This window comes from Penicillium samsonianum (assembly GCF_028829775.1).
Source record: "Penicillium samsonianum strain IBT 33392 chromosome Unknown utg000003l_segment0_segment0, whole genome shotgun sequence".
NCBI lineage: Eukaryota > Fungi > Ascomycota > Eurotiomycetes > Eurotiales > Aspergillaceae > Penicillium > Penicillium samsonianum.
The window spans coordinates 2,477,449-2,492,859 of record NW_026643261.1 but is presented as its reverse complement, the minus strand read 5'-3'; the positions used below and the strand labels follow the sequence as shown (position 1 = coordinate 2,492,859).

General features: G+C 48.3%; 4 protein-coding genes across 4 annotated transcripts; 2 read left to right on the top strand and 2 right to left on the bottom strand.

Moving 5' to 3' along the window:
* Positions 1–1,582: 1,582 nt before the first annotated feature.
* Positions 1,583–4,291, top strand: N7471_004533 (uncharacterized protein; the record flags this gene model as incomplete). Its single annotated transcript, XM_057277252.1, has 1 exon — positions 1,583–4,291. The coding sequence occupies one exon, from the start codon at positions 1,583–1,585 to the stop codon at positions 4,289–4,291; it is 2,709 nt and encodes a 902-aa protein (XP_057136862.1).
* Positions 4,292–5,742: 1,451 nt separating this feature from the next.
* On the bottom strand, positions 5,743–7,633 carry N7471_004532 (cytochrome P450; the record flags this gene model as incomplete). Its single annotated transcript, XM_057277251.1, has 9 exons — positions 5,743–5,914; positions 6,011–6,203; positions 6,277–6,321; positions 6,411–6,558; positions 6,616–6,732; positions 6,791–6,962; positions 7,016–7,193; positions 7,245–7,425; positions 7,478–7,633. The coding sequence occupies 9 exons, from the start codon at positions 7,631–7,633 to the stop codon at positions 5,743–5,745; spliced, it is 1,362 nt and encodes a 453-aa protein (XP_057136861.1).
* A 793-nt stretch (positions 7,634–8,426) lies between these two features.
* On the bottom strand, positions 8,427–10,893 carry N7471_004531 (putative C6 transcription factor (Leu3); the record flags this gene model as incomplete). The annotated part of the gene is made up of 6 exons (XM_057277250.1): positions 8,427–8,740; positions 8,799–9,326; positions 9,383–9,651; positions 9,710–10,147; positions 10,200–10,633; positions 10,705–10,893. The coding sequence occupies 6 exons, from the start codon at positions 10,891–10,893 to the stop codon at positions 8,427–8,429; spliced, it is 2,172 nt and encodes a 723-aa protein (XP_057136860.1).
* A 1,027-nt stretch (positions 10,894–11,920) lies between these two features.
* Positions 11,921–14,329, top strand: N7471_004530 (uncharacterized protein; the record flags this gene model as incomplete). Its single annotated transcript, XM_057277249.1, has 4 exons — positions 11,921–12,425; positions 12,477–14,099; positions 14,155–14,208; positions 14,265–14,329. The coding sequence occupies 4 exons, from the start codon at positions 11,921–11,923 to the stop codon at positions 14,327–14,329; spliced, it is 2,247 nt and encodes a 748-aa protein (XP_057136859.1).
* Between the last annotated feature and the right edge of the window lie 1,082 nt (positions 14,330–15,411).

Below are 15,411 nucleotides of genomic sequence, written 5' to 3'. Positions count from 1 at the left end.
TGCCTATCATACACAATTTCCCTTCACCACCACCTAATTGTGGAAACTACCGTTCCAACCATCGGATCTTATAGGGACCCCGATTTGATTGCTAGCTGACCGCAGAACTGTACAGATATTAGATTTTTTTTATAAAAAAAACCAACGCTCCTTTTACAGGCATAAGAGTTATAACATACAGTGGCTACACAGACTCAATGACATGAAAGAAAATTTCCACATAGGCTAGAAACAGAAAGCCCATTTAAGTTTTCGAAAGTCTACCGTTTTCTCATCCTTGATGTATTTGCAGTACAAGATCAGCTAGGTGTACATACACTTTCAAATGTAAGTCATCTCCCCAAAACGAGAGCCACCAAACAAGAGGATACAAGCCTTTATATATCCAAGAGAAGACCAGTCAAGTAAAAAGTGGAAGTTGGAATAAAAGCCAGAAATGTATTGTACACAAGGCCATGCTACAAAGCACTATTTTATTAATATCTATGCTGTGATATCATGATACACTGTGCTGTACTTGGTTGCTTGACATCCATAGTTCTTCATTCGAGAGCCCCAAAATAAGGATGTGCATTTTCTCTCTAGGACTGGAATGTATGTATGTCTGAAACTTGCATCAAGGGCCAAACATGCCAAGTAAGGGCTGTGATAGAGCCATGAGATCTCAAATCACTCTATGTCCAAGGAATATTGACATTTAATTTCAAGTCTCCACATGGTCTCGATTTGCAGATGAGGTCGAGCATATACATCCTACATTGTAGGATGTAGTAATCAAATCACTGGTTCACACTCAAGGATGAATCTATGCCACCGAAACTAGTCTTAATAAGAGAACAATTCCAAGCCATGGTAGGATCGGAATTTGAGAGGTCCCTCATACCTACCTAGGTAGAAGCTAGTGTGATGGATCTGCAGTGTGATTACCAGTGTGAAGTCTCAATGAGATGAGGCTGCAAGGCATCAATATTACCTGAATAGGAAAGAGGCGCTAATCAGCGGGAAACAGTGGCACGAAGACACACCCCCTTCGTCATATTATTATTCAATCTTTCAAGCGAGCGTTTTTGAACACTGTATTCTTTTTTGATTCTTTTATCCTATGTTACTTGAATGATTATTCTTTATTGCCTCATACTTAGCTGAAACACGGGGATAAGAGGGCTTGAGACTAGACTCCCCCAGCCACTCGCCAATATCGTCCATCCCCACCCTTACAGCTCACATTGCACAGAGACAGGTCGAGCCAGAGTCTTCATTTGTGAAAGCATATGCCGATGCTCCGTATTCCGTACTGAATCATTTCTTGTCCTTTGTGACGGACTCGAGTGTACCTCGGACGATCGGCCACCCCCCCTACATCATACAGAGACAAAGCAAAGTCTTTGGACTTTAGGATCCGTTGACTTTGACTATTGGTCGCATCTTGGTCGCGAAGTGATTGCGCGCGATGCGACCCTTGCGATACTCTGAACGAGACACCCTACTCCGTACTATGATACCCAAAGGTATCTAAACGCCAATCGAATTCACAAAAGCGACGGTGGATGCTTCCGGTCTCCGTGGGTGTGCTGTTTCCGAGATGCCGGGCGTGGAAGTGATGGGGTCATCGGAGGATTTGCAAGCATTCGAACGGCCGCTCCTAAGGTCTCACAAGACGCTCCCTCGGCGGGGTGTAATCGTTCCTAGCATTGAAGTCATCCAACCGGTCTCCCCGGATCAGAATGGGAGACATACTGCGACGCCGTCGCTTCCCTTGACACCCCCGGGTGCAGGCCACGAAGAACTCGTGGTTGACGAACGAACACCTCAGAAAATGAATTCTTCTCTGTCAGACATACCAACATCTGGGATGTTGACCCCTCGCCGTCCTTCTAAGCCTCCAACCCCGGATGTGACGCCTCCCCGAACGAACTCGAATAAGCGACCTACGTTGAACCAGTTTAATTATTTCTCCTCGTCATCTCGAGCCGATTCATTTCAAACGGCTTTGGAGAATATCTCATCAGAAGAAGATATGGACACTCCGGTTCGCATGTCTCAGGCCACGACCCAGACACCAAAACAAAGGAGGCAACCGTCAAAGCCACCCGCCTCAAATGGATATCTTTCACACTTTCCAAATATAAAAGAATCTCCGCCATCTACTTCTCAACAACATAGCGAAACCGAATGCGACACCGGCTTCGAGTATTTTGATGGGCATTGGGCCGCAAACTCGATCGATGGGTCGCCAACACCGTTAGCCGGAAAGCGAAAGTCTGCACAGAACCACACTCGATCAGTCTATAACTCAACCACTGAGAGAGATGTGCTGGATGTAAAGCACCTGGATGCCTCTTTGATGAGGGAAAAAAGTCTGCGGGACCGTGTCAATGGTGCGCATGAAGTCAAAGCAAGTACCTCAATGGAGCAGTTCCGTGAGAATATTGGGTCATCATCACCGGAGGGTGTAGCAAGATTTAGTGGACTAGACGCCCGTCCTTTGTCGGGCATCTCCTCGACATCCACCGTTGAGGCTATGATAATCGACTCTCCCAAACGAGCCCAACGAATACTCCGGCATACCGAAAAGAGAAGCTCTCTGCGGTCTGCCAGCTCTCCCATCACAAGATCTGAGCGTACATCTTATGCCTCCATCCCTGAATCCCAGCACCGCCTGATTCACAAGGCCGCTCGCATTTCTGATCAGGATGTTCAAAGCGGAACATCGGAGATATCGTTCCCGGCCAAGACTAGCAACAGTGCAATACAGCCCAGTATCGAAACTATCAACGTGGTGGTCATACCAGAGAGAAGTTCGTCTCTCTGGTCCCGCCCTAACAGTCATGCTTCTTCCAAACCGGGTTCTCATCGATCAAGCCGTCGTCCTCCGACAGCATCAACGGGTCGCATAGATATCCCGGGGCAGAAGAAACGCACCGTCTCTGATTCAATGTCGACGAGATCTCGCGAGACCGATTCCAGAGGTTGTCCCATGGGGCGACCTGTCATTCCACTCCGGGCCTCCTCGCTTTCTGCGCCGACGAGTCGGAACAATTCTCGCGCGACTTCTCTCACTTCCAACAGCCTGCGAAGTCGTCGCACAGTGCGTCCCGAAATACCACCCCGAAGCTCGTCGCTTTCTGCGCCAACGAGTCGGAACAATTCTCGTGCAACTTCCCTTACTTCTGACAGTCTACGAAGCCATAATTTAGCCATTGACCTCGAGATGCAAAAACGTCGTGAGCATCAGCCGGTGTCTCCGCCTCGTCACAACGTCTTGGCTTCGCCTGACCGCCATGGCCTACTCGAGGCTCCCAATATGCACGATCTCTTTGCTAGCTCCGATGATATGGCAACCCTGCGTCCTCCATCTTTGCCTTTCACCCAAGGCTCAATTCCATCGTATTCGCCAGGACCTATCGAAATCCAAGAGGCCACAGCCGTCAGCCTGTTCGCACACAACAATCACTCACTGCTGCTTGTTGACCCTCGGGTACAAGCCTCTTCGAGCCGCCCTTTCCAAGCGCTTGGGATTTCTTATGATCTTCCCCAACCCCCTCACACGCCCGACAATCCATCACAAATAGCAACGTTCAATGTCGACTCGCCTTTAAAGAACCCTCGCCCTCCACCCAAGCCCCCATCCACAAGACCTCTTCCCCCGCTTCCATTACCTGACGCGCAAGATGAAAACAAAGGCCTAGGTCGACGATGGAGTTCCGTCCGTCGTACCTGGAGCGCACGCCCTCGGTCGGATTCCTTCAACAGCATAGCGCGGTCATTCTCCATGAAATCGGCCAAGAACCGAACTGCAGGAATGGAAATGGACAGTCGTCTATATCCGTTTTGGCGGCCGCGAGGATTCTGGGAAGACGTACCCGGGTCCCCGGAGAAAGATCCCTCGCCGACGCGGGAAACTTTGCCGCGCCCCGATGAATCCTTGATTGTAAACAACTCTCTAGGCCTGCCCCAGCGGCGCATCATCTTCGACGGCCCGCCTGCTCTAGCGCGTCGCCGCCCAGAAATGAGACGCTTGTTCAATGGAATGACTAGCAACGGTAGCTTGGTTGATCAAGGCATGTTCCGAACAGGATCCCCATTGAACCCGACTCGCTTCCGGTCTCTCTCTCGCTGGGGACTGCGGCTCCAGTCGATGTCTTGGCGTAATGTGCGAAATCGCATGCGACGTGTGCGCCAGCGACGAGACGAGAGAAAACGGGCTGTCCGGAGGGAAATCCTCAAGCAGAGTATTGGTGGCCCTGTTTACGTGGCATCTAGTGCTACAGCTGAGGTGGCTACGAGATGACCTAAGTGATGTCCTTTTCTCCATTTTGTCTCATGTCATTCCCATATTTATGATTGGATATGTTTCACGCATTTCAAACACTTGCCCGACGATTTCACGATGCATTTGCTTTTTTTTTGTTTTTGTTTTTGAAATTGCTTCAATGCCCCGAGACGATCTTTTAATATGAAATCTATGATGATTATGAAACATGAACCCATGATGACGATTCCATTGTTTTTGTTCCTCCTTTGTTCCAAGTTTGTTGGCTTCTCAGATGTACCATTATCTTGTTTTGTTTACTTCTAGCATACATACATGTGTACGTATCGAATTTCCAGCCTGTTCATCAGTCTAGGACCGAATAAGGGCTCCAAGCTGTCCCTTGCTTCACGTTGTGTGACATAAGATGGCCTACGAAGCAATAATCCCTTGGCCCTAGGGCTGGATGTAAATAAGTTCATTGAAGTAATGTATTAAATGAATACGAGCACACACCTGGATGTACTTAATGAAAGCAGGACCAATTTAGCTTCATATTATTTGAATAATGAAGGCTGGGTGTCTTATAAGACAGCCGGCTATTCAAGTGGTCATATCTGGCATATTAACCAGATATAGGGTATCTAAAAAAAACATCCAGCTCATCCTAAACCCATCAATATCAATGCCTACCACCCCAGTAGACATTGCCTCTTCCCCTTCCCCTCTTCCCACGTCCACGTACACTCGACCGGCCCCGAATAGCCATAGACCCATACTCCGTTTCGCGCTCCACTTGTTGTCTCATCCGCTCTATCGGTTCATCTTCCTGATCCGCCCATGATACTGGTTCATCTTTTATTGATTGTGCTGCTAGTCTCTCGCGGCTGTGTTTGAGCATCGCTTCCCAAGTCGGCGGGTCGAGGAAGGGTTGTGGCGGCATAGAGAATGAGACTTCGAAGCGTGGGGGTTGGGGCTCGTAGTCTTCTTCGTCTTCAACTGTGTTTTTATTATGCTGGCTTGAACATGTGGGCTTATTTCTTTCTTGAGTGGACTCTTCGTATGATGGTTTGATGCGCGTTTCTGCGGGGATGGCGCTAGGATTGAGGACTTTGTATACTTTGGAGCCCGGCCTTTTGGTTGGTAAGGGTAGAAGAGCGCACTTATGTGGGATGAGCAGAGATCGAGATTTCTGGGAGGAAGTTGACGACGCCATGATTTCGAACCAACTTCAGGTACGCAGGCAAAGGATGAAGAGATGAAGTTGAAACAGTCCACGGGTTGGAGATAGGCGGAGTCAAGATCTTATCAGCTTATCGTGTAGTATTTTAAGGCGCCAAGGCAATTGATGTATGTTTCCCTTTCGATGTTATTAGCACTACATTAATTGAAATAAATATGAATGTGCCCCGGTCGAGACATGATTAAAATTCTACCTGATTTCTTTGGAATGCGCCTAGACACACCGGTTCCCCCTCGAGATATCCTTACTAGCGCTTGCGCAGAGCAATCTTCAGCCCGAAGTTGGGCACATAAAACTCCTCGAATGAAAGCGAACCAGTCAAGGAGAGGGAAGCCGAATTAGGCAGGAGTATGTCATACTGATTTAGGATATGCGCGAAGGCGAGCTTCATGAGCGCGCTAGCCATCCATCGTCCAGGGCTACAAACACGAGCAAAAGTCAGCCGATAGGACCCAGGCGGTTGGATTTGAAACCAGGGCACGAAATTAAAAGGGCCAGCCAGAAAAATGACTTACCAGGCATGTGCGCCCATTCCAAAAACCAGATAGTCAGGGCTCAGGTCGACCAGCCGGGAATCCTTGGCTCCAGCTGTAGCACGCTTGATGAACCGGAAACCGTCGAACGCGTCGGGGTTTGCATAGTGCTCGCTGGATCGTTGAATGATTCCGCTTGGGATGGCAACGTGGGAGCCCTGCTTGAGTGTGATGCCTGTTTCATCATTCCATACTTGATCAGCTCAATGTTTCCTTGGTGGCCTGATATTGTGTGCGCAAGAACAAACCGTTATAAAGTTTGAAGTTACTAAAACAGACCCGATGGGCAGAGACTAATATCCATATTATTGCATTAGCCATGCACAATCCCCATGGGTGGTCGCATATAGACGTACGTGCCGAGGGGGATTCAATCGCTGACACTCCTTCAAGAAACTATCCATCAAAACCATGCCATCACAGGCTGGAACGGTTGGTCCCATTTTAGAAAAAATCAGATCAATTTCCTCGCGCAGGGGTGCAATATATTCGGGTCGTCGAGCTAGCTCAGCCAGGGCGCCGTAGAGTCCCTATTGGTGGTTAAATTAGCAGATTGCAGGATCACGATATGCGTACAGAGTACTTACATAGGACGTGGTGTAGATAAAGGCAAATTGCAGAAGCAACATTTCACCTATCACCTCTGAATATGTCCATCGCTCCCGAAGAACACTACTCTCATACAGCCATTGGAAGATTTCAACCTATAGATGGTTCAGTCACCGTATCATTGGAGGGAGAGGGAAGGGGAGGCAGGGATACCGGATTGTCCGAGTCATCGAGATTGGTCTCACTAGGTCCATTACCACTGAATATCTCAGCGTGATATTCTGCTGCACGTGCATCGAAGTGCTTGAGCATAATCTTACGCGAGGCGTGCATATCCCAACTAGTCCCAAGAGTGGCAAGGCGACCGATGAGCCCACCAATATAGCTATTTGTGTCTTAGTCCACGGAAAATGAAATTCAATGAGGCGTCTCACTCACGGCTTCAAGCAATCTGGAATAAGAAATTGTACACGAGTGGTTACTATCATCCCAAGGATGTGGTCCTTAACAGCTTTAAGATACTCCTCATTTCGAGAAAGCCGCGAGCCGACAATAGCAAAGCTGCCACTGCAGGCTACGATCGAGTATGCCAAATCAAAGCAGCCGATGCTGCATTCTAATTGAAAACATTAGAGACTATCTCGCCTATAAAGTCGCCAAAACTTACCCCCATCTTTGAAGCCTAGGGTCTGCAGCTGCGAGATAATTGCCTGATTCATAGCGGGCATATACCGATGCAAGTGCTTGTAAACCATGACACGAATCAAACCAGGCGTAGTTTTAGCAATTTTCGGCCATCCCATTCCTTTGGGGAAATAGCCAGGCATAACATGAGAGACCTGAAGGAGCTGCATAATGTTCGTTAGCCTAAACAGAGAGAGAATCCACCCAAAAGCCTACCTGGTCAATCCATGGCTCGGGGGAGACGAGCGTACTCCGTGTATTTCTTAGTTCTTCGATCAACTCCGGCTGGCATAATATGACCTGACCGAAGCGGAATGTCCGCGGAATCTCGAACAAGCCATTTGCGAATTGTTCATAGCCTTTCTTTATCATACCGGGCCCGTCCACAACAAACCTGTACTGCTGGTATAATATCGAGAAATAGTCTTTGCGTGCAGGGAAAGGAACGTGATTCTGCCAATTCAGCAAATCGTATCAGCATGTGAGTTTGCACTTTGGTCAAATATCACCAGATGGGGGAGGTCACTAACGTTAGCCATGAGACAGGAAGTAAACACCAAAGCAGCCGCAACCAAGAAGCAAAAGATAGAGGGAACAAATAGGCACAGCACTATAGCCGAAATGCGAGGTTCCACCTCGATCCAATTGAGGATATAAAGGAAAGCCATTTTATTCTAAAGAAGCAATGGGAAAGAGAAGAAATGGACAAGAAGGGCCAGGATGACCGAGATTATATAGGTTTCGTCCAGCAAAAAAGGTTGAGATGACAGAAAAGCAATAATATCACTGTGCTAGGTTGAAATTGCTTCTACGGAGCGAATCTGTGCTCACAAAACGAAGCGACAAAAATAACTCGGTGTGATATACGTACATAATGTACCGGACTTTATAATTGCATGAGGCTACTCTCTGGCGCATTTTTTCCAGACAAGGATTTTAGGCCAAATATAGCATCATATTGGAAAAGAACCAAGGACATCGTACAAGGGACCCATAAGAAATATAGACAGACGGACATGAAAAGAACATGAACAAACTCCCTGGGAAGTATCAGCGATCGAATATGTGGTATAATGATACAAGCAGACAACGCAAGCCACGCCCGCAAAAAAAAAAGAAGAAAAAAAACCGGCAATAATGCCAAGGAAATATTAGGCAGGCAAATCTATGCGATGCCCTGAGATTCTATCCCCCCCATTGTGGAGTATGAATAAGGCAAGTCTACCAGGCCGTCAAGCAGCCAGTTCAACGGATCGAAGACTTCGTAATTAGGTTCAATGAAGCCACTTGGAAGTCCGTTAGACTGGGTGGTGGGTGGTTGAATCCCAAGACTAGCCTGGGATAGCAGGGGTGCTGGGGCAAGGCTTGGATCATTCCCTGAGATTCCAGGTGTTAATGTAGATGTGTGTACAGCGGCGACAGATGAAGTGGCCGAAGAATCGGCTGCCGAGTCGGGGTTTGTTGGGTTTTTCAGATAGGCTAGAATCAAAGGTTAGAGACTTTAGATTTATACCTGAGGGTATAGAGGGATACTGACCTTCAATGTTTCGGCCCTTGGTCCTGGCATCCTCTCGCCAGCGCCACACAGAGTCGAAAAGCAGGGACATGCTCATTCGGCAACGTACTTTGAGTCGCAGGGAGTCATCAACATCGGTACTATTGTTAGGCCGTTGAGTCGCTCCTCCCAATCTCCACATCTGAGCCAACACTTCAGCAAGCCGTTCGGGTAGGTCGTTGCTGGATGCTGAAACCCCCCGGATGGCCCAGATTGTACGATTGAATAGGTTCTTGGTGTATTCCATGTCTATGTGAGATGCGAAGAAGCTCTTGCACAGCTTCAGAAGAGTACAACCGGCGGCAACCATCATCTGGTAAACATAGTATGGGGTGTAAGAGAGAACCGGGCCAACCTCGGTCTCGAGGTTCAGGACAACCTCGAGGAATGATGTCGTCGCGACATACAGAGATAAGACGCGTTCGCGGTAATTCTTAGTGGTTGGCTCGTCAAAGAATGCCGAAAGGTGCAAATGAAGGTTAGCAGCACGGAGGAACAAGTCAGTAATACCTAGATGTCGTTAGTCACGCATCCAATATATCCCCACTTGAACTTCGGAAGCTTACAGTCATTCTGCGATTTAAGCTGTTCTTCCAACTCCTCAAAGTCTCGCGACAGAAACGCAATCATTGTTGAGCGTTCATGGTCGCTAGTTAAGCCAACAGGATCGCGTCGGTTTGTGTAAAGCGCTCGGGTGACTCTGTCGCAAAACTTTTCGATCTCCAATCTTGGCCTTATATCTTCAGGAAGCTTGAAGTTTGGGTCTAGCGCATCGTTCGAGGACAATGTCCAGTCGTAAAGAGTAGATGATGGCTGTCCATAACCGGTGGAAACTCTGCAAAGTAAAACATGAGATGAAGGCGAGCAGCAATTGACTATGGTTTTGTACATACCTTTGAGCAACAATATTGCAAATCGCCCAAGTTCGCACCTTGTCTCTCAATTCATCCTCGATCAGTTCCACTCGGAATTTACTGAAGTCCTGAGTGTGAGAAGGCCGGTGGAGACCAAGCTGCATGGCAACCTGTACCATCATTCCACATAGCATGAAGGTCGGATCTGTGGAGGTGCTGCTTGTGGGGAACGGCCATGAACATAGTAGAGCGAGAGCCTTCACAACATGGTAGCTTTGAGGGATATCTGCTAAAGTGCTCCAGACTAGCCGGCTGACAGGACCAGCCAGAGAATTCAACAAATTCGAATCGCCTTGATAGCGTCGTGCACCGACACTGAGAATTGTCCAGAAGAGTAACGAAGAAGAATTGTGATAATCATCGGGGGACTGATTTCGGTCCAAAAATGGAAGGAAAGGGTGGTAGTATGTGAAGAATCTGATAGGAACAAGTTAGATCAATCACAGCGACTTGACAGATGGGGACTCACATATTAAACAGTTCTGCCACTTTCTCGGGAACAACCATAACATCCTCAATCCGTCTGATTTGTCCACCGTTCCTCATGAAGTTGGTACCATCGAAGCCCGAACGAAGGTCTAGAAGAGATGCGACAGCTTCTTGAGATCCCATGTACTGATCTGCGGACATGGCTGATGGGGTTTGATAGACTGCAGGACTGACTTGACTCGATTCTTGCTTTGGTGTCAATTGTCCTGCGGTCAACGCTTGTTGCTGTGACATTCCAGGGACTGGTTGGCCAGTAGCAATCTGCTTTCTGAGCTCCATTATTTCCCTCTCCATTTCCGCATTGCGGCTGCGCTTCCCAACACGTTTGAAGTTGGACTCGATTTTACAATCGAGCCTCAGTCGACGGCATCGCGAACAATCGGTCCATGGGTCTTGGATGACATCGCATCGGAGCTGTCACAATCCGATAAGGTTAGTCAAAACTGGAGAGTGCTGAAGACTTTGCGGTAATATGCTAGACCTACTTTCTGCTGTCGACATTCATTGCAAGCGCGCTTCACTGGCTGACGTCTCTTCTCCTCGCGCGAATCATTGTCATCCATATCCTCAATACTCCCCGGAGAACTATCGATCCCCGCAATGGTCATATTGCGTTTGCGACCATGCACGCCATCGGCGGCAACTGAGACAGCCAACTGATTTACACCCGCCATTACGGGACTGGTGCCAATAGAAGCATTATCAATGGTCGCAATCGGTTCAAGAGTTTGGGCCTGGCCCTCTCCGATGCCGTTCGATCGCCCGAGAGAAGCCAGGCTGAATGACGTTTTTGCTGATCGAGATCTCGGTTTCAGATAGTGAAAGAGATTTTCCAACGGATTCGCAGACACTCGGTTTAGGTCTTGACCCAGGCAGTCTGATTTGGTTCTGTTATTTCCTTTTCCTTCTTGTCTTTCTCCAACAAAACCGTCTCAACTTTCTCGTTCTCACTCGGTGAGCGCACAGCACACTTCTTCCGGGAAGCTCGATGAGTCAGCGCAGAGGGGCATATCACCTGACCGGATATGCTTTATATTTATCCACGTGACCTGAGATCGGCTATTCTAGCACGTGACCGGAGATGGGCTGAAGTACAGGCTTATACAGAGTCCTATGTAGTTACACAAGTATGTAGTAACAAGCATATGAAAAAAAAGGCACTAGAAAGACACTAGAAACTCTTGTGTACAACATACAATATACAGCGCATCTCCACACAGCCTTGGGGCCCTACTGAAGCCACCAAGGCAGCAAGGCAGTGCAACCGCGCCCGGTTTCGCCCTGTGTTTTCTATGGGTGCATCCAATCCAGTATAAAATCAAAGAAAACGTTTTCAGATTATTGGCTCGGATTCTAAGCGAATACGAAGATCTCATTCGCTAAAATCCTTGTATTTGGAGGAGGCTTAGCCAAAGGTGGTTTACGTTTCAATCCTTCAGGGCAATTCGTAGCAATCGTCATAATTGTATCTCGTCTATCTCGTCCATCTGATCCACCTCGGAGGCTATGAAAGGTCACGAATTCGGTAAAAGCGCCATGCCGACTTGACTTTATCTGGGTGTACTCAGATACGGGATGATACCTAGTGTTTATCATCAAATTGATATAAAGGGCCACCGGACCTCGGGACCACACCCCTCAGACTTGACTCAGCATCACTTACACCTTCTTCCCAACATACTTCCTCTATCAAACGTCAACATGGTTGTGCCAACGGATAAAAGGTCCAAAGAGGTACCCGATCAATCTGAAGTCATCGGCAAGTCTTCCAGTGAGCGACCACCTTCCTATTCGGCCAACCAGGTCGAGCAGCCGCCCCTAGAATTGCCACAGCTGGATCTGAGTTCCCATCCACCTTCTTCGACTTCCATCACTCGCGATCAGTGTGTTGCACATCTCAAGTTTCTGGCTGTGCTTGCAGATCTGCGAGATACTATCTCTAGTGATGACGGGCTTTTTGGTATCCACGATGCCGAAGCTGAAAGATTCCCGAATTCACTGAATGAAGCGCGGGCTCGTCTTCGCGAAAAGCGCTGGGCTGTATATACAGCGCGTGCGGTGGATCGATATACCAAGTGGTGGTCTATTGGCCTCCCGCGGTCAAGACCGATGGCAACTATTACTGACTTGGAGTGTATCGACTATGAAAACATCCTTAATTGTGGTACTATAGTTGCGTGGAGCACGGACAATCTACCCCCGCTGGGTAAGTGTATTGATACTAAGGCAAAAAGACCGTTGACTAATTGCTCTATAGATATTTTGATGGTCTGGCATGCTCATTCGTTGAATCCTCGGAACTTCCTTGAGGATTGCATTCGATACGGCAAGATTAGCACCTGGGCAACGGGATTTCCATGGGAAGTGATAGATCGCTGCATTAACAATCACACGATGGAGTATACAGTTTCTGAACAAGCCCAGCGGCTGTTCGAGCAGAAACTGAACTTCAAGTGGAACAATCTGGACGACCCGCCGGCCAAGCAAGTCAACTGCCCCTGCTGTGGACGGGCGAACGCTGTCCCGTGGACAGAAGCTCGCTTTGGGGGAATTGTTGCCTACGCCTTCAAATTTAGCAATGGCTACGCCGATTATTCATTTGAGGTGAAATGCGTCGGCTGTCAACACATGATCGACCATGGCCGGCTCAAGGTGGCAAAGTTTCGAAAAGACCTTGAAGCAAGTCTTTACGAAGACCTCCCTATGCCCGGGTCGTTCACCAATCTTTATGGAATCCCCGAGGGGGGCTCAACTGCTAATACCAATCATCAGCCCCCCCGGGGCATGCTATTCCCCACACGAATCGTCCAGGCTGCCAGAAAGGACTTGTTGCAATTCACTGATGCTCGAGTGGATCGGTGTCAGAATATCACCCAACTGAGGGAACTACTTGAGACCAAGCTACGCGACAAAAACATTTTGTGGAAAGCACATGGTGTCTACCTTAAACGTTTTGAGTATGCCGAGAAGATCCAATTCCGAAGAATGATGTCTCGATACTGGGAGAACCTCGGTCCCTTCGCGCTAGACCTTGTGGGCGCTGTTATCAGACAAGGCACTTTCGTGGATAAAATGGACAAAATCGACTGGCTGCACTCGCCGACAGTCTTCAACACTATGGACCGACTGATCAAAAAGTACGAAGTGTTCTTCGGGATCATGATTGAAAACCCAGATAGGATGGCTGTGCCCACACTGGACGTCGACCTAGCCTGGCACACACACCAACTCAGCCCCTCGCGGTACTACGAATACAGCACGTCGAAGGTAAAATTTGGTGGTAATCGTATGCTCATCGACCACGACGACAAAGTCGACGAGGGAAAACTCTCCGACGGCTTTGCCTGGACCAGCAAGATGTACCGCCGTGTCACCGACGGCGGGTTATACAGCGAATGCACCTGCTGGTACTGCGAGGCGACACGAACACCAGACCTGTATAGCCGGTGGATCACCGTTCGCTCGGCCTCGGTCTCTCGCGCCCAAGCCGCTGCAGACCTCTTGCATGATCGCCCCGATGTCTCGTCCGACCCAAACAAGAACCCACATATCTCTTCGCACAACGCCGTCCGGCCAACAAACACGTACCACCGGGCTGAGCGGCATAACGCTTTGCAACGTGTGCGTCTACGGAGCGACTACGAAAAGGCTTCCCGGCGTGCTGAGAAGCGGCGTCAACGATCCAACTCCAAATCTTCTAATTATCAGGGCGACGCTTCAGCATACTACATGCCTTATGCATATGGGTACCCCATTGTTATGCCATATTATGCACCGTATATGATGGACCCGTCCATCAACTGTGATTCGTACGCATCTAACCCTGGCTGCATGAATGTCACTGTAGGCGCCGCTGGGAACTGTTGTTCCGGCACGTGTGGTAAGTTCTTCCTGCTCCCTTCTAGAAGTATTGAGTGAAACTGATTTGTCAAAAGGTGGTGCTGTAGCCGCAGGTGGCTGCGCAGGAGGCAGTGGTACTGGAGGGTGTGGTAAGTATCTTTATGAACCTCGACTTGCAATGGATTCTAATGTGTTCTCTATACAGGCGGATCAGGTGGTGGCGGTGGTAGGTCTTCTTTATTGCATCCGATAGACGGAATTACATACTGACTTCGTTATTTAGATGGCGGCGGCGGTGGCGGCGGTGGTTGCGGAGGAGGAGGTGGAGGAGGTGGAGGAGGCTGTGGTGGTGGAGGTGGCTGCTGATTCAAAGAACGATTGCGAATACCCCCTTGACTTTTTTTTGCTTTTGCTCTTCTATACTTATCGCCTTGGTTAATTCCTTGACTGCTTAATGAATTGGCTTATCAAATTATGCTTATTGCTCAACAGTCCATAGTATTTACGATCTGCTTGGTTTAGGCCTCACATCCAACGCTGATATACACACTCGGTGACTAGAAGATGACCAACATGGAACTTCTTTGCCTAGGCTTTCAGTTGTCATCACCCTTTTCGCTTAGTATTTCATCGACTTACATCTCAAGCAGGGGATGATCTCTTCCACTGGCCGTTGAACCCCACAGTTCAGTTGAAACCAAGCTGGTTGACATTGCTTCACCATTGTCCTGATCAATCTCTACAACTACTATACTTGGTGCTGAGCGCGTACTACCTTGCTGCTATGTATCTTATATCTTCAATATTTCTTTATAAGGAGCAATACAATATCCATCGGACTCACGCGCTACCTGGGATGAAACCTTTCTGATTACGACACCACAACAACGCAATCATCTCAAGTATCTTGGGCAAGAGAAGGGTTCTACACCAAAATACTTTTCGGATACCGGGGCGGTGATGGCATATTTCGAGATGAATGGCTGTAGTTCGATAGTAGGGTCTCAAATACTCCAACTGTTGGGGAACTTGGCCATCTTCAAAAAGAATCAAATGAGGCGATTAAGTGTACTAATACGGGGCGTAGAAACTTTAGAGAAAAGAGTTATTAGTGGTCCTTACTAGTAAAAGAAAAAGCTTATAACCTCTAGAGAAGGCATATAGAGAGATATGGTATAGAAAACTATATAGCATTCGCTTTAACCGGAAGAGGACGGAGAAGGGAGAGAGAGGAAGAGAGGGGAATGGAGACGTATCTTGACCTGGGATCGATAGATGCCGCATGGATGACCAGCTTGGCACATCCCAACACCTACATAAGGTATTAGAATGCAATTGAATCATTGGCAAGG